A 22,360-nucleotide genomic window follows, 5' to 3' on the forward strand; every position below is an offset into this window, starting at 1 on the left:
GTATGACCTGGGCAAGTTACATTGTTTGGCTGTGTCCCACTCTCCTACCAATTATTGCAAAGGATCTTAGATTCTTAGGTTTGGAAGGATCATTAGCACTGCAAATTATTTTCATGCACAGCAGTCTGTATCTTTGATTCTGCAAGTAGAACAAACTTATTGTCCACTAGTGACTGGGAATACCAATACCAGTTAACAAGGTTTGCAAGTTAGCAGGTAAACAAACATATCCCTTTGTTTTGGTTATGTCCTTTGTTATGCTAACATGTTGTTATAATAATGTGTGCTATAGTTTGTAGACGTGTGAGCAGTACAGTGGTATATTTGTTAAAGTAATGAAGTGTCTCAGTATTCATTTGTTAAAGCTATGCTGCTGGGTGGTGAAGCAATATTTTGGTGAGAATTATTGAGTTTACACAATAGAAAAGTGAGAATTGGAAGGTCTGCTGTATTTAATGCACTGTTTCTTACAGCATTAACATTTTAATGATGTTGCAGTTCAATAAGAGTGTAGAGAAGCCATAGCAGTAACACTATGTTGGTATGGAATATATTTTAAGTAAACTGACTGATAATGTTCATTATTATGTATTAAATCACAACGTTAGACAATGAAGCATGAATCATGCTAACATAAAAATGTGACTATGTAGCAGCAACATGTTTCTTTACGTTGTTTCATTTCCATTCTTGGGGCACACTCAAAAGTTTATTTTCAGTTTATAATACAAATGATTCACTTCTTCTCTTTGAATCTCATCTGGAAATGAATCCTGAAGTTCCTACACATGTTAAAGCATCTCTTACTCAGGCTGATTTCCCATTCGTTTCAAGTAAGGTTTTGTGTTTTGTGGAGGCTGAGGGCAAAAAGAAGTATCTGGGAGCTTGTACTCCTCAGTTACTTACATACTTTGGAAATTCCATCCTGAGTACAAAAAATCAACCAGGGCATCAAGATGGGCCACTGACATTTGGAGATTTGCAGATCATTATAATCAAGGCCACATAGATATTTGAGGCATACTAAAATTCTTATATTCAGCATGATGTTGAGAATTTAAGCATAACAGCTAATATACTTTCACCATGCTGAAATACGGTTCATGAGGATGTATCTAGCTCATAAAGGAATTTTAAAATCTTCCTTTTGCCCAGATTTCAAGATTACTTAAAATACATAAAATAATAATTAAGATAATTCTAAAATAATTGCAAACAGATTTGTAATACATTTGGAGGAACTAAAAAACATTTACCAGCACAGAAATGCCTACAATTCTTGTTTGATTAAGTATATGTGTAAACCCCTAAAAGCAGAGAATGTGATGTAATTCTTTTAGTGATGGGCAAACTTCAATATGACGTTAACCACTTGTTTTCGGATAAGCCTATGGGCTTATCCACACCTCTTTGGTTTGGCAGCAGATCTCAGAATTACTAGTACTGCACAATTTTCACTGGGTCACAAATGCCATTGGAACAGCTTTTTTTGACACTGAAGTATTGCTTTTTCAGGTCCTGGGCAAAACCAGAAATTACAGGAGTACATAATGTGTTAAATAAGTGACATTTCTGGAACCACACTACATGACTGAGATAAAGTATGGGGAAAAGATATGACATTTTTTTCTTCTATCAGAATAAGATTTCCTCTCCCTGATCTTTATGGCAGAATGTGGGAAACCTTTTCTTGGATTGGGGGCCACTGACCCACTGAAAAAAAACCCACAAAACACTCACTGATGTGGCTCCCAACTGGAACACCTCACTCCCCTCATGCTCCAGCACCACTGGAAGGGAAATGGAGCAGGGAGGACTGAGCTGCAGAGGGCCTGGGGTGGAACCAAAAAGGTGGGACTTCAGGGTTCAGTGTGTGGGTGGGGTGTGCTGGGGAGCCGGTGTGGGGTCTAGGTGTGAGGGAGGGTGAAGGAGCAGGCTGGGGGTGGGTGTTTGGGGTCTGGGTGGGTGTTGGGTCTGGGTGGGAGAGAACGTGCAGGAACAGACTAAGGTTGGATGTTCTGGGGGGATGGAGCATGCAGGATTGCACTGGGGTTGGGGGATCTGCATGGGAGGTAAGGTTCGTAGGTAGGCTGGGGGCAGTAATGGGGAGTTCAGGAGCAGGCTGGAGGTGAGATGTCTGAGCAAGAGGGAAGGTGCAGGAGTGGGCTGGGGATGGGTGCTGGGTGGGACGGAAGGTGCAGAAGCAGGCTGAGGGTGGGAGTCTGGTGGGGAGGAGGGGTACAAAGCAGGGCTGAAGCTCTGGGTGGGAGGAGGGGTGCAGGAGTAGGCTGAGAGTGGGGAGACTGGGAGGGAGGAGGGGTACAGAAGCAGGGTGCAAGGGTCGGGATGGCCGATGCAGGAGCAGGGGGCAACTGGGTAGGAAGAGGATGTGGAAGCAGGCTGGGGTTGGGAGGGACTGGATGATAGTGTGGCGCTTACCTCCAAAAGCCACCCACTGTTGCCCTCTTCCCAACAGGGGGAATGACAGCACAGAGAAAAGCTTCCTGAAAAGGCTTTTCACCACCCCCCTTTCCATGTTCCCATCCCCAATACTCTGATTGGCTGGAATTCCAAAAGTTGGGGGAAGCCTCTGCTCAGGAACTGTTTCACTGTCATTCCCCCAGCCAGGGAGGAGGAGGAGGAGGAGGAGCAGCAGCAATGGCAGCACCACTTCCTATCTCCACCAGACAGAGTATGTGGGCCAGATCCAGCCCCAGCTTGCCTGGCCCCAGCCCTCCCGACATGGGGTACACGTACCCTACCTGCTGTGATCCAGATGCTGGGAGAGGCAGAGTCCTGAGCCTCGGGAGGCTGAATCCAGGCAAGGTGTGGTCCGGACCCAGATCACGGGCTATGGGTTCTCCACCTCTGCTTTATGAATCTAGTAACATCCTCTTCACCTCATAGCTAAAGTAGATCCTCAACACCCCGAGTATCGGTGTGATATTGCGGCACAAGGTGGACAAGATTCACCAAACCGGTGCGTTATGGATCTGTGGGGCCTCCCAACAACAACATGGAGTATAATTTAGGGAGCAGGGTTGAGAAAGATAAAGGGAAAAATTGGTCAATGGGTTTCAAATCTAAGGCCAAAGTCTGACTGATATTCTTGGGAGAGGGAGAAGCCCTGTCTAAAGGGTGTTTATACTGCAATTGAAGCTTAAGTTTTAATTTTTAAGAGGTCTTACTTTGCAGGTTATTCATATGGGCTGGGTGAATGAAAGACTTGAGGGAACTGATTCATCTCAACTCTACAAGTACAAGTTCCTGGCACTGAAGGGTTCATCCTTCTACATTTTCAGCACTCCACCGGTAAGAAACCAATTCATTTTTTTAAGGTTTTGATTGAGTCAGTCATTTTTAAGCACAGGAAATTAATTCATTCCTTTTAAATAAAACTGTAGCTTGAGATTTTCACATGACCCTCAGGCACCCAAATCCTATTTAGTTGAAGTGTGATTTAGGCATTCCTTATTGCTTTTTATAATCCCAGCCATAAAGTTCTGGGGAACTTGGAATTATTAATGGGCCATAGAGCTTTTGTTTTTAAAGCACTGGTTCAAATTCCCCTCAGGTTGGTTATGACAAAAATTTGTCATTTTACATTTTTTCTAAGGCCTACCCCTATGTGAATGAGCTGGTACTTACCTTAGCTCCTTTAAGGCAAGTGTCCATATCAGAGTTAGCACTAATTGGTACTGATTTTTGGCAACAGGCCATGGGGTTGAATGTTTACAGGGAATGAACAATCCCCATAAGTTCTAGACTTGGGACAATTTCTGTTATTAATTATTATTCCTACAGTTTATTTACTATATAAAGTAAAAATCCTGGCTGTAACATGATGACTCCAACAACAGTGAATTGCTGTACCACAAATAAATTTATTGCTGTGATTTGCTTGAACTTTCTGAGGGTAGTTTAGATGTTGTAATGTAATCATGTTGCCCTTACACTGTGCTGTACCATGAGAATATTTGCAGGATATTCTACTTTATAATTAAAATAATGTTAGTATGTATGTTGATTTATGTGTACAAATTAGATGGACTATCAGATAAAATAGTTACCTTCAATCTTGAGGATCTTGTTCTCAGCATTATAGCCCATTTTTCATCAGGAATGCCCACTGCAGTGTTTACTCTTGTTCTGTTCCTTTGTGGAAATGGAGATTATTCTCCTTTGCATATGAACATAGCTGGCATCTTTTCATAATAGTAGCCCATATTCATGCCAGCCATGGGCAGAATTCAGAAAAAAAGTAAAGGCTCAGATCTAGGTGTGTACAGCAATTGAAAGGAGACTCTGTTTGGAGGTACACTCTGCTGAAATCATTTGTGCAATGACAGATCATCACCTTGGCAAATGTAGGTGGACGTGTTTTGTGTTAACGGAAATCAGCATATTATTAAAGTTAAATTATAGCTACTTATTTAAGCATCTTCAGCATCTGCCTTGATTAAATTTGTTAACACTAAGCCCTATCTAAATTTCAGAAACTGTCCCCAGACTTCAAGAAGAAAAAATCCATGGAAAGGGAAATCTCTGTTTCTTGACTAGTATAGTACTTATATAGCAAAATCTTAAAATAACTGAAAGTGTTGACTAGTCATCTTGGAACTGCTTTGTTTATTATTCATCCAGGAATGCTATACTTTGGCTGTGATAAATTCAGCCCATGTTATCAGATACTGTCTCTGCACAATTTACATAACATTTGTAAACATTTACAAGTTTAGACATGAAATTAAATGTCTAAAATAAGCAGACTTGCTTACGACAGTATCACTAGACACGTTATATTCAACTGACTATGAAGTACAGATTTGGGAATTCTAATTCCTAGTGTATAAACAAAGACTGAGGAGCCATCATAGATTATTTTCAATATACATCTGTCATCCTTATATCCTAATGCTACAAATAGTAGCACAGGATTTATCTTATGCTGGAAAAATCTCATGAACTTGCTCTTGTTTGACCCTCAAAGCCACATTTTCCAATTTTCTGTTGGGCTTCTTGTTTATGAAATATTATCAAGACAACATCTGACAGTTTACAGATAACAGATTTTATTCTGCCTTTACAGAAAGTAGTTAAATATGTCTGGTAGCATGAATGTTACCAAAGTGATCTTTCAAGGGTGGGATGGGAGCCCTCAAGGCATTGAAAAGAATACGGTGTGTCTACATGTGCCACTTCTTCTGGAAGCAGCATGGTAATGAGCTGTCCGGAAGATGCTAATGAGGCACAGATGTAAATTTATTGTGCTTCATTAACATATGGGCACGTGGTTCAGAGTCCAGAAGAAGCTCTTCTGGACTCCAAAACACATATGCAGATGCACATACCATGGGGATCTTATGGAAGGAAACCCTCCTTCCGGAAGCCCCTTCTAGAAGATCTGTGCGCGTGTGCAAGTGTATTTTGGATTCCGGAAGAGCTTCTTCCAGAGTCAGAACCATGTGCCCGTATGCTAATGAGGCACGGGAAACTTACATCCGCACCTCATTAGCATCTTCCAGATGGGTCATTACTATGCCGCTTTCGAAAGAAGTGGCACATGTTGACACAGCCTAAGAGTTGCTATTCACCAAAACGATTCTTTAATTTCTGAGGCCCAAGGTGACCATCCGTCCCATTTTTACCATGACAGTCCAGTATTTTAGGCATATAAAAACACAGAAAAAATCTGATTGTCCCGTGTATTCACTCCCCCTGCTGAGCTGCCCTTTCCCCAAGTCACCACAGCATCAGCTGCAGGTAAAATCAATCGGGAGCTGGCTGGACAGCATGTGCACTATGTACTCACTGGCCAGTGCATGACAGGGACCATACCATAAGGGTAAGGCAAGGTATGTTAGAGGTAGGGTAGTGTGTTTTGTCTCCCCTCTTAGATTTTAAGGGGGACCTGCAGCCCCAGCAGTGCTGGGCAGCCCCTCCACGGGGCAGCTGCCCCTGCAGCCTGGGAGACCACTGTGAGGAGGTAGCTCAACCCCTGTCACAGGACAGCCTCTCTTGTAGCTGCCCCTCCCCCCCTGCCATGGGGCAGCTGCCCCTGCAGCTAAAAAGCCCCCAAAGCCCCATTGCCAGTGCCCCGAGGTGTGGCACAGCTGGAGAGGTTCCCAACATGGGAGCCCCCATTCCCCTAGAGGTGTGGGGAAGTTGGGAGCCGCAGCCACCCACCACAGCCAGGGAGCCCTCCCCACCTCCCAGGGCAGGCACCACTGGAAGCAGGGAGCATCCCTGCAGCGTTTTGAAAGCCTGGCAGCATGGGGCAGCCAGCAAACTCCCCTGCCACACACACACACGCACACACACTTCTGCAGAGCAACTGCCCCTGCAACCAAGAAACTCTCCTGGGGGGCAGCAGCCCTGTTCTGGCATCCTGTGGCATAGGGCAGCCAGAAAGCTGCACTTGGTTGGCGGCCACAGCTGGGGAGTAGCACCCCCACCCCGCACACAGGGTGTCCCATATTTGTCATAGGGAAATATGGTCATGCTACTGGGGCATTACGACAGCCAAGCTGAGAGTGATATTAGCATATGAGCATCTTTGTTGAAAAGGACTATAAAGGTGAAGAGTGAATGAAGTAACAACAAAAGTTATTCGCAAGAGAAGCATCAAAAATGATAGCAGAAATCAGCGTGTATTTCTAGAGCAAGCCTAGGTGCCAGGCATTTCAATTCCTGCACATCTGGAGCATAAAGTCTACCTGTGATCTATTTTGGAATGAGTTTTACCATGTAAGATTATTGTTTAATCAGAGCTGCCAATGTTACTCCTCATTAAAGTATTTAATAATTTTCCTTTCATTTATGCAATTTAATCCAATAAGCAGTTTATTAATGATGCAATGTTTTGAAAACAGAATATTTGGAAGAAGATAAATTGACTGGTTTTGTTTTGAAAAAAGAGTCTTGTGGAGCTAAAATTATCTGAATAATATTTAAAATTCTAGCAATTTTGTAGTTTTTAGCCTTTGCATTATTTACAGCTTCAAGGTTCCCTTTTTCACAGCACAATATAAGAATGGTCATAAAATGCGGCAAGCACAACTTATCTGGAACCCTTTGAAACCTCTTACTGTGACTCAGAAGCTTAAGACCACAGAACAAACAGAAGAGGAATTTAAACAGTCTTAATGTAAATGAGCATATGATGTTAGTCTATGATGCTGAAAGAAAATTAGTGTTAAAAGGCAATGAGAAAAAAGTGTTCCTGCAATATGAATGATGATGATGCAACCAGTAAAAATTATCAGACTTTTCATCCTCTGAAAATATTGCACTTGTGACCTCATTAAGTCTTCCAGATTTCATCCTCATGCAATGTACAGTGTGACATCCTGGCCCAGTTGAAATCAGTGACAAAATAGTGCAACAAGAATTTCACCACCCATATTTAATGATAATCGCTCACCTGTGTAAAGCGTGCTGCTGAGCTCCAAGAATACAAAGTTGGTGATATTATAACAGAAATAACTTTCAAATCTGAAAATTACTTTAAAGTCTTTCATTCAGTCGTGTGGATCCAGGAAAGAGCTGACATTTTAGTTCAACAGGGGCCTTTATTAAGAGTAACAATGAGAACTTACAGCTGGGCTATAATGTGCTCAGCCCAAAAGCTTACATGAAAGAAGCTGTTCCTAGATTTACAAAGAAGAGTCCAAGATATCATCAGTGGGGGGGGAGGGATCTTCTATTCAAAAAGAGCTAAGTAAGGTAAGGTAACCAGAACATAAATTTACAGTTATTAACACTATGAGCCAAATTGTCCTCTATCATTTTCACGAATGCAAGTCCACTGAAACAAAAAAGTATTGAAGTCTCTGGGTTTGAACTGTTGTAATACATGGGAGAACTTGGTGTATATTGTATAAACCCACATGAAAAAATCGTCCAAACCGTTTGCACTGTGATTTCCAGCTCTTTGTATATTTGCATTCAAATTGACAAAATTGTTGAATTGATAGTGGGTTGTGTAGGAGAGAGTATGAATATGTTGGCAGGTTATATATTCAGTTGGTCAAAAGCTAATACCTGGAGGCTGGTTTTGAAATGGGTGTGAATTAACTTGCAATTTCCGTGCTTTGTATTGTTTGCATTGTGAGGAAATTCTTTTGAGCTACCTTAACTCTCTAACAAAGGTTTTTATATTATTATTTCCTAGGTTATTTTTTTTAATGTGTCAGGAATTAGCTGGACTGTAGCGCTGCAGAGCAGCCATATAATCCTGTCTTCTCCATGTAAAACTTTGCATTCCTAGTACAAACAGATTTAGCCAATAGTCTAGTTTGCTCTGTGTGCTACTCAATTCTTTCATGAAATACTGTGAGCGCTTGCCAGTTGAAAAGGACTTCAAAACTATGGGGAAAAGCTAGCTTTTCAGTTACATTTCTGTCATCAGTACTGTGTAAAGTTTTAAACTGAACAAGTACAACTGCTTCCACATTTCCCAGTTTCTCCAGAATTACTCCACAATCACTATCTCCCAGGACCTTCAGCCAAAAATTTCTACCACCTACATTTAGTCTTGTTCAGGCACCTCCTGTCTCATCTACTGTCCCATTATCACTACCCATAGGTTCCCAGTCAGAAAGTGGGGGTCAAAAAGCTCCCCTGGGTACAGTCAACCCCAGCCCATTGCATTAGTAAGGGCAGTTGCTCCTGAAGAAGTGCAGCTCCTGAAAAGCAAAGATCCAAGTCCCACAGAGCTGGTGCTCATAGATGCAGGTACTGGGGGTGCTGCCTCACCCAGCTCTACTGTTGCAGAATGGGAGAGGAAAGAGCAATTACTCTTGGATCCAGTGATACAAAAGGGCCCAGAGCTCCCAGCCACCACTGCAGCAACAACAGCAGCTGGAATTCTGTACTCTTTAAACAGCTGCAGGAGTGCCCCACTGTATGCTCCAGCTGGCTCTTAATGCTGCCTGGGGAGGTAAGCACAGCACTTGGCATGCTCCAGGCCACACTGAAAGTTGTGGGGGGCATGCTGTGGTCTGGGCAGCTCTGAAGGCTGACTGCTCCCTGCCACACTCTGTCCAGCTGAGTCACTGCTCCCCCATCTTGCCCAAGAGTCCAGCGAGGCTGTCAGTTCCTCTGGCTTCCTTGTTTAAAGTAATTTCCGTAATAGACAGGATTTGCAGTGTGGTTCGAGTACTCTCAGCAAACCTACCACACACATTGTTCCTGTACCCTTGTTGGCACTTGGAGGGAAGGAGCTGGAGAATAGATTTCCCAAGGTTACAGAGCAGGAGACACTTATCCAGAAAGTTGTAAAAGTCTCTGTTGCCTGGATCTTCTGAATAGATCACAGGAGCTCTGCATTCAAATTCTCAGCCTAGACTTTTCAGATGCACAAGGGATTAGGAATCCTGCCCCTCCTTCTTGACAGAGACAATTAACATTTTGTCTTGTCAAGCATACTGAGTGAGAATGGACTGTCTTGTGGGCTGCAGGGTTATTCTGTTAGCCTTTTCCTTTGTTTTGGAGTGTGCTCCCATTCAGAAGGGGAGAGCTAGTTGCCTGCCTCCCATAGGCTACATCTATATTAGACACAGAAGTCGACCACCAATACACAATGTTAGCTATGCCAATTGTGTAGCTAAAATTGGCTTATCAGAGGTCAACTACAATGGCTGTCTACATGGAAGAAGGTTGACAAGAGCATTTCTCCCATTGATCTTCTTCGTGAGGAGTTCTGGGGTTGACTTTCACCCTGGAAAGTACCGTTTTGTGAGTATGTGACACACACTCATGGAAGATCAACCTTGAGCAAGTTGATCTTCTGCAGTAATGTGGCTTTAGGCAAAGTGTTCTGAAGTATGGTCTACTGGCTGCACAAAAACCTGAGCAACAGTGACACCTACAGCCAGCAGTGTTGTTTATGATGAGGTAGGTGCTAAACCTCACCCCACAGGTATACTCTATAACAGGGGTGGACAATAATTTTGAATGGGGGGGCATTCCAAGAATTTAGAAAGTGGTCAAGGGCCAGCCTCTTCCATGAAATTGATGAAGGAGTTGTGGGGTCAGGGATGGAGGTTGGATGCAGAAGCGAGCTTGTGATAAGAGGTTGGGGTGCAGAAGGGGGCATAGCTGTGGGAGGGAATTTTGGGTAGAGAAGGTGGTTGTGACCTGAGGCAGGTGTTTGGGATTCAGAAGGGAGGAGTGCAGGGTTTTCGGTTGTGACTTGGGGCAGGAAGGGCTTGTGACTGGGAGAGGGGTCTGAGGTGCAGAGTCTGGGAGGGGGTATGGGTGAGGGAGGAGGGGCAGATGGTTCGGGTTAAGTGGGGGTGGGGCAGAGGGCTGGGGGAGGGAGAGTCTGGGGTGCCAGAGGCAGGTTGTAGCCAGGAGACATACCTGGGCAGTTCCTATCCAGCAGCCCTTCATCAGGCTCTTTGCTTGCTGAAGCCACAAACTGGTCAAAACTTCTGCCTTCTTCCCTGTAGCTCTCTGCTCCAGATTCCAGAGGGGTGGAGGAGGCTTCATCAAAATCTCTGAACTTCTACTTCCAGAAACCAGCCAGTGGAAGCTGAGATATTTTACAAGCAGGCAGTAGGAGTGCATAAAGCTTCTCCCTACCTCCCTAACTCCAGAGTAGAGATCTATGGGGAGCAGGAAGCAGCTTAAAGCAGTGATCTGGCTTCTCCATGTCTGAGGTGGTCCATGGCCAGATCCAGTGGCTTGGTGAGTCACATCTGGCCCATATCTTGCCCATCCTTGCCCTAGAGGTACAATCTATGTTGCTGCCCCACAAAAGATCTTTTTTTCATATAAACTGCCATACTTATGTCGTACCCAGAGGTACTGAGACCTCATCTGGGTGAGTGAAGCCTCTGCTCTACAGCCTCAGTTGAGAGCCAGCTGGCCTTTAGCTCATGTGGTAGAGCATAGGGCTTTTGACCCTATGCTCCTAGGTTCTATTTCTGGTCCCAGCAACCCAGGTCTGTCAGCATTACACTTGCAAAATATAAACATGAAATATGTTTATGGTTCATAAGTTGAAATGAGATGGGACTGTATAGAAGAGGCAGCAATGGTGATAGTTGGAGAGGCATTAGAATGTGGGTCAGTGGGCAAAAGGGTCTTTCTAAAGACTCCAGGAAGGCCAAGAGAGGATTACCCTTTTGGGCACCTCAAGAGGTGCATTGGAGGGTTATTTTTCTCCTGCAAACTTTAGAAATTCTATGATAGAGCAGATGCTCTTCTGAGAACTTCCACAGATCTAGGAGACAAAACCGGTGATCAGTTCCTTGCTTATAACTCATCTGATGAAGCATGACTAAATCACATACCTCCCAGAATTGTAAGCCAGTCTTTTTGACAGAGTTTGTCCTCTGTCACTTTCCTCTTGGGTGACTTGTTCTGCCAAAATATCTTTCTCAACTCCTCCTTCATGAAAAGTTACTGACACAAGTAAGTTAGCAGCTGCTAGCCGTGTCTACACGTGCACGCTACTTCGAAGTAGTGGCACTAACTTCGAAATAGCGCCCGTCATGGCTACACGTGTTGGGAGCTATTTCGATGTTAACATCAACGTTAGGCGGCGAGACGTCGAAGCCGGTAACCCCATGAGGGGATGGGATTAGTGCCCTACTTCGACGTTGACTCAGGTCTTTTGCTTTGGTTCTTAAGATTCGACGTTCAAAGTTGCTACTTATTTTCTTTTTTCCTCTGACCACTAACAAGAACTAAGGATTCTCCTAGCTCTAATTTTTCAGAAGATTCTTTTCCCTTCAGTGTCTCTGCACCAAAAATGAGTCAACCATTAGTTTATGAGGTATAGAGCTGAACTTTGAGAAGCATGAAAGTGACTAGTCACAGGCAATTATACTGAGCATCCTTTTAGTTGCTCCTTATTCAACCCAAACTTCTATCAAAGACATTGGGATTTCCTTATATGTAAGGACTGAGGAAGGACCTTGCATTATTGGGTCAGACAGAGTCAGTTCTGCCTCTGCAGTATTACCTTCCTCGATTAGCTTCAAGGTAACTTCAGGTCACCTCTGGTCCTGTGTTACTGCTATCCTTGAACCATAATAAAAGGGAAAACTTAAAGTTAACATTTAGTGTAGGTGAAAGAAAAGACTTCTAATTTTAAAACATTTTTAAAAGTGATTATTATAAAACAATATGCATTTTATAGGAAGACAGATGTAATACCAAAAATGGCTTTTTATTTGTTTTATTAAAAAGTAATTACACTTCATTTCATTCTCCTGTAGTCTGCACAGCAGGGCCATGTGGACAAGCCATAAGAAACAGTCGCCAGACTGGCTATCCTTTCAGTTATACCTTTTATAAAATCACAGTCATTCTCTTCAGGTTCCAACATGAAAATTAAGATCCACATAAAATAAGTTACTCAAGTACAGGCCTACTTGTAAGAACTTGCTTAGTTCCATTTATACCAGAAAGATTTACCTGTGATAGACTTGAACACGGATGAATCAGGGCTTGAGTCAGTACTTTGACATATCACATTATGAAATGAACAGGACTGATTTAACTTACCACAGAGATTTTTGAGGTTTCGTAATGCTAAAAAGTACTAGTGCAAAAGATCATAACAGTTAACATATTTTAATTATAAGAATATTGTGAAGACTGAATTAAGGAAAGCAGAATTTCATTGGGAGCTCTTTTCCTTCATATTGGGTACTAACTTAATATAGCCATTGAAACTGCTTGGCATTTGATTGAACCATCCATATATGTATGTATGTATCCATATATGTATGTATGTCCTTTCAATGGATTTCTTTTATTACAGGTAAGCACACTAGACTGGGTACGAGCTGAAAAAATCTATCACCTCTGTGAGGTTCTATTTAAAGTTCACAAGGTAGGTCTTCTGAGAATTACAAACTACATCATACAACCAAGATTACTTACAGTTTCCTAACATTTAACATTAGAGTAGACTCTTTCATATCCAACAGCCCTGGGACAGGGAGTTTGCCAGATATTCAAATATTCTGGATAATAGAGAGGTGTACCTAGCAATGCATAACACTATGGAGAAACGAGATTAAATTTTAAGAAACAAAAATGTATGCTGACTACTTTATTTACCAACAGCAGTAGTATTGTACTCTGTAAACTTATACTGAATTTTCTGTATGTATTCGTATTTACTTTCACTATACTATACTTATAGAAAATGCAACTAAAATTTACTTATGGTGAAAATGCCAGTTCTGTGAGAGTTCCAAGTAACAGAATGCCATTTATGAAAGAGTTTACTCTGTTAATATGCTCAGCTTAATCTGGTTTAGCACAAAAAGGTCATCTATTGCTATAAAATCAGTTCATAATCAGTAACTATTGTCTGCATGCATGATGAATAATGTGGAAGTTGAACCATGTCCATAGTGAAAAAATGTCTAAAATATTAAAAAGCTGAAGAAGTATTCTGTAATTTTAATTAATTTTTGTATAAATTTACAGTGCTGGAGATCCTTTTTATGGACAGTTTTTTTTTAAATAGAAATATGGACCATTATTTAAAATAACATTGTGAATGAGTGGTTTAGAATGTTTTATTTATAATTTAATGTGTATGTGTTTTGGGTGTAATTTGTGTAGCAACTAATTTAAAATTCATTTTATTACTACACATTAGTGATGCACTAGATTACAAGTAATATATATCCATTAAAATTCAAAACGTAGTTCAACTCTCAACTTTATAAAGACTATATTACCTAATTTCTTTTTGTAAGACTATGTATTTAGTTTTATGTCAGGCAAAGTAACTGTGCATTGTTGCATTTGCGTAAAACGATAACTTTGGTTGTTTGGGTGAATTAGGAATGGCTGGATAGACAGAGAAATGGTATCCCTTGCTCTCCAAATCATAGACTCATACAGAGCTCACCAGTGTCCAGAATGTGACCCTCCAAGGTGACTGTTCAGAAGACAATTTACACCCGTTTATAGGTTGAATATGTGTTCCCTGAGCTATGTCCTGCAGTTTTTAAACAGACATGTCAGAATCAGTCCGGAGTAGCTCTGACATGAGCTGAATGTGCTCTCAGAAGCTGCTCAACATTTTCCCCATCACACTGCTATTTCATTGCCTTCTTAACTACTGGGAGAAATCACTGTGGGATAATAGCTCAGCTCTCTCTAACTAGTGCAGAAGAGTGCCTAGCAAAGGACAGCTCCTCCTCTTCACATTGTCACCCAAGGCAACCTAGGAGAGGGGGGAACTGTGATAACTGGAAATCCAACAACCATTTTATCTGTCCCTGGTAGTTCAGAGCAGCATGGAGATTAATCTAATTTGCACACGCAGGCTGCAAAGGCATGTGTGACAGGTGGAGCTTACCAAACAATGGCATAAGCCTTCTTACACTTCTTGTGCATGTTGCCACATGCCACCAGTAACATGTTCTAAAGTCTGTAAACAAGGAGAAATGGCAGCAAGCTACGCTGATGTGTTGCTCACGGGTGACTGGCCCACATCAGGGAATGGACTAAAGCCTGGGCATTGTACTTAGGGCCTTACCTCCTTCAGTCAAATTTGCATCAAAATTTCAATTTTCATTTCTTTAAAAACAACAAGAAGTCCTGTGGTACCTTATAGACTAACAGATATTTTGAAGCAAGAGCTTTCGTGGGCAAAGACCCGCTTCATCAGATGCATGAGTGGGGGGTGGTTTCAGAGGGGTATTTAAAAAGTGGGTTCTGAGTGAAAGGGAGGGCCATAGCTGACAAGGTCTGTTCAGTCAGGTTGGAAAAGGCCCATTATCACTAGTATGTATGAGGAGAGGAAAAAACAGGTCAGATAAGACATGGGGGTTATGGCCCATTGTCAGTCTAATGTGGAGATGTTAACACCCAGGGCAGAGAAGCTTACACACCTAACTACACCAGTGATACCATCACAGGACCTAACCTCAACCTCATCAGGGCTCCTTCACCTGCACATCTACTAATATAATACATGCCATCTTACGCCAGCAATGCCCCACTGCAATTTACATTGGCCAAACTGGACAGTCTCTATATAAAAGAATAAATGGACATAAATTAGACATCAGGAACGGTAATGTACAGAAGCCCTTGAGGGAACACTTCAGTCTCCCTGGACACTCAGTAGCAGATTGAAGGGTGACAGTCCTGAAACAAAGAAATTTCAAAAATCAAATGGAGAGAGAAGTCTCTGAGCTGCAATTTATTTACAAATTTGACTCCATTAACCAAGGATTAAACAGAGACTGAGAGTGGCTCACACCTTACAAAAGGAGCTTCTCTGCCTTAGGTGTTAACATCTCCACATTAGACTGACAATGGGCCTGTCTTATCTGACCTGTTTTTTCCTCTCTTCATAGGTACTACTGATAATGGGCCTTTTCCACCCTGACTGAATAGACCTTGTCAGCTCTGGCCCTCCCTTTTACTGGGACCCCAAAAATAACCCTCTGAAACCACCCCCTGATTCATGCATCTGATGAAGTGGGTCTTTGCCCACGAAAGCTTATGCTCCAAAATATCTGTTAGTCTATATGGTGCCACAGGACTTCTTGTTGTTCTCGAACATACAGACTAACATGGCTACCTCTCTGATACATTTCTTTAAAGTATCTTTCTAAGCCTCATGGTTGTGAAGAAAAATCTTGAAAATGTGATCCGTGATCCAGGTATAACCAACAGAGCAGTGGCAACCTACAATAATAGCTGAGGTGTGAACTGTTCCATGCATCACTGTGAGGTGTCAACTCCAATCCCCACTTCTCTGAGGGCCTCTGCTGGTGCCATCCCATCTGAATACTGTTTGTGTCTCCAAAGGCAAAGTGTGCAGCAGTCTTAGCCCACCTACTTAAGCAGATACCTGTGCAATTAGAGGGTAAGAAAGGAGACTTTTCTTATTGCCAGCCTAGTCGCTGCTCCCCCAGCCTCTGTAGGAAGGAAGGAGCAGTTTCCTGTAAAGGTCACCTCAAACAGCGAGGCAGATTATAATTGAGGAGTGGCATCAGGCAATGCTTGTGGGAGCTCAGTCATTAGGGTTATGTCTGTCACCTCGATACAACCTTGTCCCCAGGGATGTGGCTTTTGCTGTCTTTGCGCTATTTGAATAGTACAAAGATAACAGAATAGGGCAGAGACTCTGCCCGAAGGTCTCGATTCTGTCTCCTTGTCCTTTTTCTGAAACATTACATTTAGTCCTTAGGCTAAAAGGTTTGAATGCTTCTGAGGGAGATACTCCTGGTGCTGTGTTTTCTTTCTCATCAAAATATTATCATTGCTGATTTGATGCTCAAGTCTTCCTTTACTATTCTGGCAAGGTTAATTTCAAGGACAGTCCTTTCTTACAGCTAATTCTGTGGTTGCGTTTTCATTAGGAAAAAATTGAGAAATAAACTAAGACTTGACTCTTAATGTTCTTGACATTTTAATAAATGAATGCTTAATTGTTAGCCATGGTGCATACATTAGCTAAAACACAAAAGCTCAGCTGTAACACTTTAACCTCCCATCTGTCGACACTTTGGTATAAATGATAATGAAGAAAATTTAGAGCAAATCAATTAAAATAAAAAAAAAACTTGAATTTCTGGAGGAGATTAAAGTTTCTCCATTATAGGCTCTAAGGTCCAGACGGCACTACAGAAACTACTGTGTTAGAACAGATCTTTTTTTTCAAAGATTTCACAAGCTTGTTGTAACAAATACAGTTGTGATGTTCTTGAGGGTAGAAAGTAAGTAAGTAAATTGTTATGAAAGGCCATTCTCAAGATTAATTTATTGGATGCTTGTCTTACTTCAAATTTCCTAGCTGAACCCCAAAGCTAAATGGGACTTTTGATATTTTTTTCTACAGGGTATGGATGTTTTTGTACATTTTAGTTTGCATATGTGTAATGTGCTTGTACTACATATGTTTACTTACACACACTCATATCACTTATACAGTGGTGATAGTCATGTTTTTAAATTAAATGTGTGATGTATTTCATGCATTTCATGTAATCCACACATTTATCTTGCCTGTGCTGTTTGTATTACTAAAAATCCGTACCACTGAGCATCATCATCATTAAAGTTCAACCCACCCTGAACATCATAGAATTGTAGGCTGGAAGGGCCCTCAAGAGATCATCCCATTCACCCTCTTAAACTGAGGCAGGATTTAGTAACTCTAGGCAAGCCATAAGGGATATTTTTTCTAATATGTCAAAATCCTCCAACAATGAAGACTTCACAATCCTGTAGATAAACTTTGACACATTATACTTACAATTAGAAAGTTTTTCCTTATATCCAACCTAAATTTCCATTAAGCTGTTTACTTCTTGTCCTGTCCTCAATGGATATGAAGACCGATTGATCACTGTCTTCCTTATAACAGTCCTTAACATATTTGAAGACTGTTGTCAGGTCCCACTGTAGCTTTCCCTTTTATAGACTAAATGTTTCCTTCTACCTCATTAAATAGTAACAGAGAGAAAGCAGTGCTAGTCTATATACTATCAAAACAAAAAAGCAGTAAAGTAGCACTTTAAAGACTAACAAAATAATTTATTAGGTGAGCTTTCGTGGGACAGACCCACTTCTTCAGACCATAGCCAAACCAGAACAGACTCAATATTTAAGGCACAGAGAACCAAAAATAGTAATCAAGGTTGACAAATCAGAAGAAAAATTATCAAGATGAGCAAATCAGAGAGTAGAGAGGCAGGGGGGATGTCAAGAATTAGATTAAGCCAAGTATGCAAAAGAGCCCCTATAACGACCCAGAAAATTTACATCCCAGTTCAAGTCACATGTTAATATGTCGAATTTGAATATAAAAGAGAGTTCAGCAGCCTGTCTTTCAAGGCTGTTGTGAAAATTCCTCTTCAGTAAGATGCAGACTTTTAAGTCATTAACAGAATGGCTTACTCCATTAAACTGTTGGCTGACTGGTTTGTGAATCAGGAGTGTTTTTATATCTGTTTTGTGCCCATTAACTCTTTGTCTAAGAGAGTTTGAAGTCTGTCCAATATACAAAGCATCTGCGAATTGTTGGCACATGATGGCATATATGATGTTAGTTGAGGAACATGAGAATGTGCCCATGATTCTGTGAATAACCTGGTTAGTTCCAGTGATGGTATCTCCAGAATAGATATGTGGACAAAGCTGGCAGCGGGCTTTGTTACAAGGAAAAGTTCCAGGACTGGTGTTCCTGTGGTATAGACTGTGGCTGTTGGTGAGAATCCTCATACGGTTCTGTGGTTATCTGTAGGAGAGAACAGGCCTATCACCTAGTGCCTTCTGGAGTGTGGCATCCTGATTTAGGATAGGTTGTAGGTCTCTAATAATGTGTTGCAGTGGTTTGAGTTGGGGGCTGTAGGTGATGACCAGTTGTGTTCTCTTCTTGGCTTTTTTGGGCGTATCTTGGAGTAGCTGGTCTCTGGGTATTCATCTGGCCCTGTCAATTTGTTTTTTTTATTTCTCCTGGTGGGTAAAGATCTTGTAGTTTTCAGTTTCCGTCATTAAATAGCAGTTATTTCCAGTCCCCAAAATAAAATAAAACTGACTGTGCCCTAAGGTGCAGGACAGATAGAAATAAGTCCTGCAGGAGTTAGAAGACTGACACCCGATAGTCTCATGATTCTGCAGAGATAAACCTGGGTGCCAAATTCTCAGGCAGAGGAGAAGACAGGGACATATCTTTTCTTTACTTCTCCCTCTTTCGCCCAAATTTCCAATCCCAAGGAGCAGCTGGCCATCAGTTGCAAACAGTTTCAGGTTTCTGTTTGAGTACCTAGAATGGTCCTGTGGGCTGTTCTGCTGTCAGAATCCTCAAAACACTGTGAGGCACAGGTTGTGCTTCCCCTCCATCTAACACAGGCTCCAGACTGTCCACTGCTCCCAGGGTTAGCAGGAACAGGTGACACAAAGTTAATATATGCCAGTCTTCGGGTAGCTAGTGCTTTTCCATTTCAAGGGAAATTCCCACCAGCTCTGTTAGGGAAAGCTGTCTCTCCTTTTTGGACTTTAAATAAAAGTATGTGGAGGATGGAGTGCAGTGATTTTTACTATTGAAAAGCAGGTGACTTCTGGTGTCTGATGAGACAGACTGCATACACATTTATAACTTGTAGATCCTGAAGTTCCAGAATTTAATGCTTACATTTTAAGTATAGTGTAGCATACTTTATATGCATCTGATGAAGCTGGTCTTTACCCATGAAAGCTTATGCTCCAAAATATCTGTTAGTCTATAAGGTGCCACAAGACTTCTTGTTCTCGAAGCTACAGACTAACACAGCTACCTCTCTGCTACTTTATATGTTACTTTGGGGGTGGGGGGAGGATTGTTTGTGTTTATGTTTTAGTCTCACCCCAGTTTGTTCTTTTCGCATCCATACATTACAGTTTCACTGAAGTGTATAGAGAGGTGTATTGATTTCCACTGGTATCCTTTAAAGCCAAATGTTGCCCTCTTGTTTTAATTTGTCTTTCTGTTTGAATTCTGTATAGTTACTCATAACTAGGAAAGCTACCATTGCATGTCAGGAAATGCAAGTATTAAGAGTCCTGATTTTAAAAAATAAAAATAGATTTTCTATAAAATAGGAGAGATGTCAAATGGGATGTGCTTATTACTTCTTTTTGGGACTGCTCTCTGCCCCAAACTTGCTAGAAATTGTGCCTTCCCCCTACCACCCTACCCTACAGTCTTGAAGGGAGCAGGGTCTGCCATTTGGGGATGTAGTTAGAGAGAGTCCTTATATATTTACAAAAGATGAAAATGGGCCTTAATAGTAGCCTTCTAATCTAGTTTTGTTTTTCTCTGTACATTTATCCAACAATAATCAACTAAAATATTTGGAAATTTCTTATAATGAAGCATTTTAGTTCACTAAAATCCTCAGTGAGATGTTGGGGTATCTCTTCATTCTGTCCAGTTTTAGAACAGCACTTGCTGTGCTGAGGGACCTCTGCAACACCATATTGTCATATCTTGCATTCCCGCAAGAAAAATCAGTGCATTCCCATGAGCATAGCCAAGTGAAACCCAATTATAAAGGAAAGCAATCTTATATAGTAAGTGAAGTGTCACTGTAAAATGAGTGTTAGTCAACTGAAATGCATTTAAGTAATTCAGGAATTTCTCTGCATTTCACTGTAAACATAGGTATCAGGATAGCTGAGTTCATTATAAGCAAATTCCACTGTATATCACCTCCACGTGCTACATGATTGGACTTATATTGCAAAATGAAAGAAACTCATTTGATTTGTCTGTTTTAAGCATTTCTATTTTTCACATCAGGTTATAGTGTCTGAAAAGCATAATTTTAGTAAGATAGAGTTCATTTAAGTTCCAAAAAGTACTTCCATTTGTGGAGAGGTTTTTTGTGTTGTTGTTATTGTTGTTGTTGCATGGGTTTTTTTTTTTAATGGTTTTACCTTTAAAACTTTTTAAAATTGGTATATGTAAAAAGTTGTTGTAACAGATAAATGACATCAATTGATGTGACTTACATAAATAAATTAGCTAAATTTATCCATGTTAAAATTCCACCAATTTTAATGGATTTATACCAGGTGGTTATTTTCAAATCTGACTATTAGCACAAATGCTGCTATAAAGGCATTTGAACACAAATGGTATTAAGAATATGCAAAGCAAGCTCATAAATAAAATATATTAAATAGTTCTTCAGCCAAAACTCTTTATTATCTGATTTGCTCAATCAGGTGGCTTCATGTATTTGAAAGAATTTTTTTATCCCCAAAGCTGAAACCCTTGGGAACAGGTTTTCTGGTGCTTGATATACAAGCTTCTGCTGCATGATCTAGAAAAAAAACTCACTAAATCACTAGCGCTAAGTCTACACTTGCCCCCTTCGGGTGATGGAAGATTACTAATGAAGTGCTGCAATGCATATGCAGCGATTCATTAGGTAAATTCTCTACTGCAGCAACTTCAGTGTCAAACTTCAAAATGCCCGCAGCTACACAGTTGATACTTCGAAGTTGCCGTGGGGGAGAATTTGGCTAACGAAGTACTGCGTATGCATTGCAGCACTTCATTAGTAATCTCCCATCACCTGAAGGGGGCAAGTGTAGACATAGCCTAGGTGACTTAGCCACCACTGGACTGGGACACAGGTGACACACCAAGCATTACATATGTTTCCCCTTGCCAGGAATATACATTCTTAGTTTCAGAGGTGCCCCATCTAAATTCCCCTATGGGTCACCCAGTTAGGTTGGCAACTGCATGTATCAATCAAGAGACCTCTGAGTCTTAAACCGTAAGTTCCACTGTCTGAGCCAAAAAGTTTTCCATCTTAATCATGGCTGAAACACATACATCACTCTCTAGATAGTCTAGCTACCCCTAGAGTGCCACCCCAAAAAGGCATGACTCCCAACAATTGTTTACATGAAAAGTTTGTTCATATAATATGTGTTCACATTGTCAAAGAAAGAAAAGAAAGCTTGGATTCAAATGTACACAAATAAAGAAAAAGGAAGTAGAAATACTGTCCTTTTTTAAGTATATGCCAATGAACATATGGAAAAAAGAATTCCCAATATCACTGGTAAAATATATCTATAAATCTGTCCGCCTTGAAGACCCAGAGCTTTGATTCACTGCCTAGGATTCTGGAGCTCCTCCCACAATTCTGTGTCTCAAAGAAGTGCAATGGTAGTCACCAGCACTCTGAGGCTACGTCTGCACGTGCACGCTACATCGAAATAGCTTATTTTGATGTAGCGACATTGAAATAAGCTATTTCGATGAATAACATCTACACGTCCTCCAGGGCTGGCAACGTCGATGTTCAACTTCGATGTTGGGCAGCACCACATCGAAATAGGCGCTGCGAGGGAACATCTACACGCCAAAGTAGCACACATCGAAATAAGGGTGCCAGGAACAGCTTCAGACAGGGTCACAGGGCAGACTCAACAGCAAGCCACTCCCTTAAAGGGCCCCTCCCAGACACAGTTGCACTAAACAACACAAGATCCACAGAGCCGACAACTGGTTGCAGACCCTGTGGCTGCAGCATGGATCCCCAGCTGCTGCAGCAGCAGCCAGAAGCCCTGGGCTAAGGGCTGCTGCACACAGTGACCATAGAACCCCACAGGGGCTGGAGAGAGAGCATCTCTCAACCCCTCAGCTGATGGCCGCCATGGTGGACCCCGCTATTTCGATGTTGCAGGACGCGGATCGGCTACAAGTGCCCTACTTCGACGTTCCACTTCAAAGTAGGGTGCTATTCCGATCCCCTCATGGGGTTAGCGACTTCGATGTCTCGTCGCCTAACGTCCATTTCAACTTCGAAATAGCGCCCAACACGTGTAGCCGTGACGGGCGCTATTTCGAAGTTGGCGCTGC

General features: G+C 41.7%; 1 protein-coding gene across 3 annotated transcripts in view; it reads left to right on the top strand.

Annotated features, from left to right (window-relative positions):
* Positions 1-22,360, top strand: part of SNTG2 (syntrophin gamma 2) — a 329,137-nt gene that overhangs the window by 245,971 nt on the left and 60,806 nt on the right. For all 3 annotated transcript variants that reach the window (XM_074988929.1, XM_074988931.1, XM_074988930.1), the window contains exons 12-13: positions 3,196-3,312; positions 12,779-12,850. In XM_074988929.1, coding sequence (XP_074845030.1) covers positions 3,196-3,312; positions 12,779-12,850 — 189 coding nt within the window. The remainder of the gene's footprint in view (positions 1-3,195; positions 3,313-12,778; positions 12,851-22,360) is intronic.

This window comes from Carettochelys insculpta, chromosome 3 (genome assembly GCF_033958435.1).
Source record: "Carettochelys insculpta isolate YL-2023 chromosome 3, ASM3395843v1, whole genome shotgun sequence".
Taxonomy (NCBI): domain Eukaryota; kingdom Metazoa; phylum Chordata; order Testudines; family Carettochelyidae; genus Carettochelys; species Carettochelys insculpta.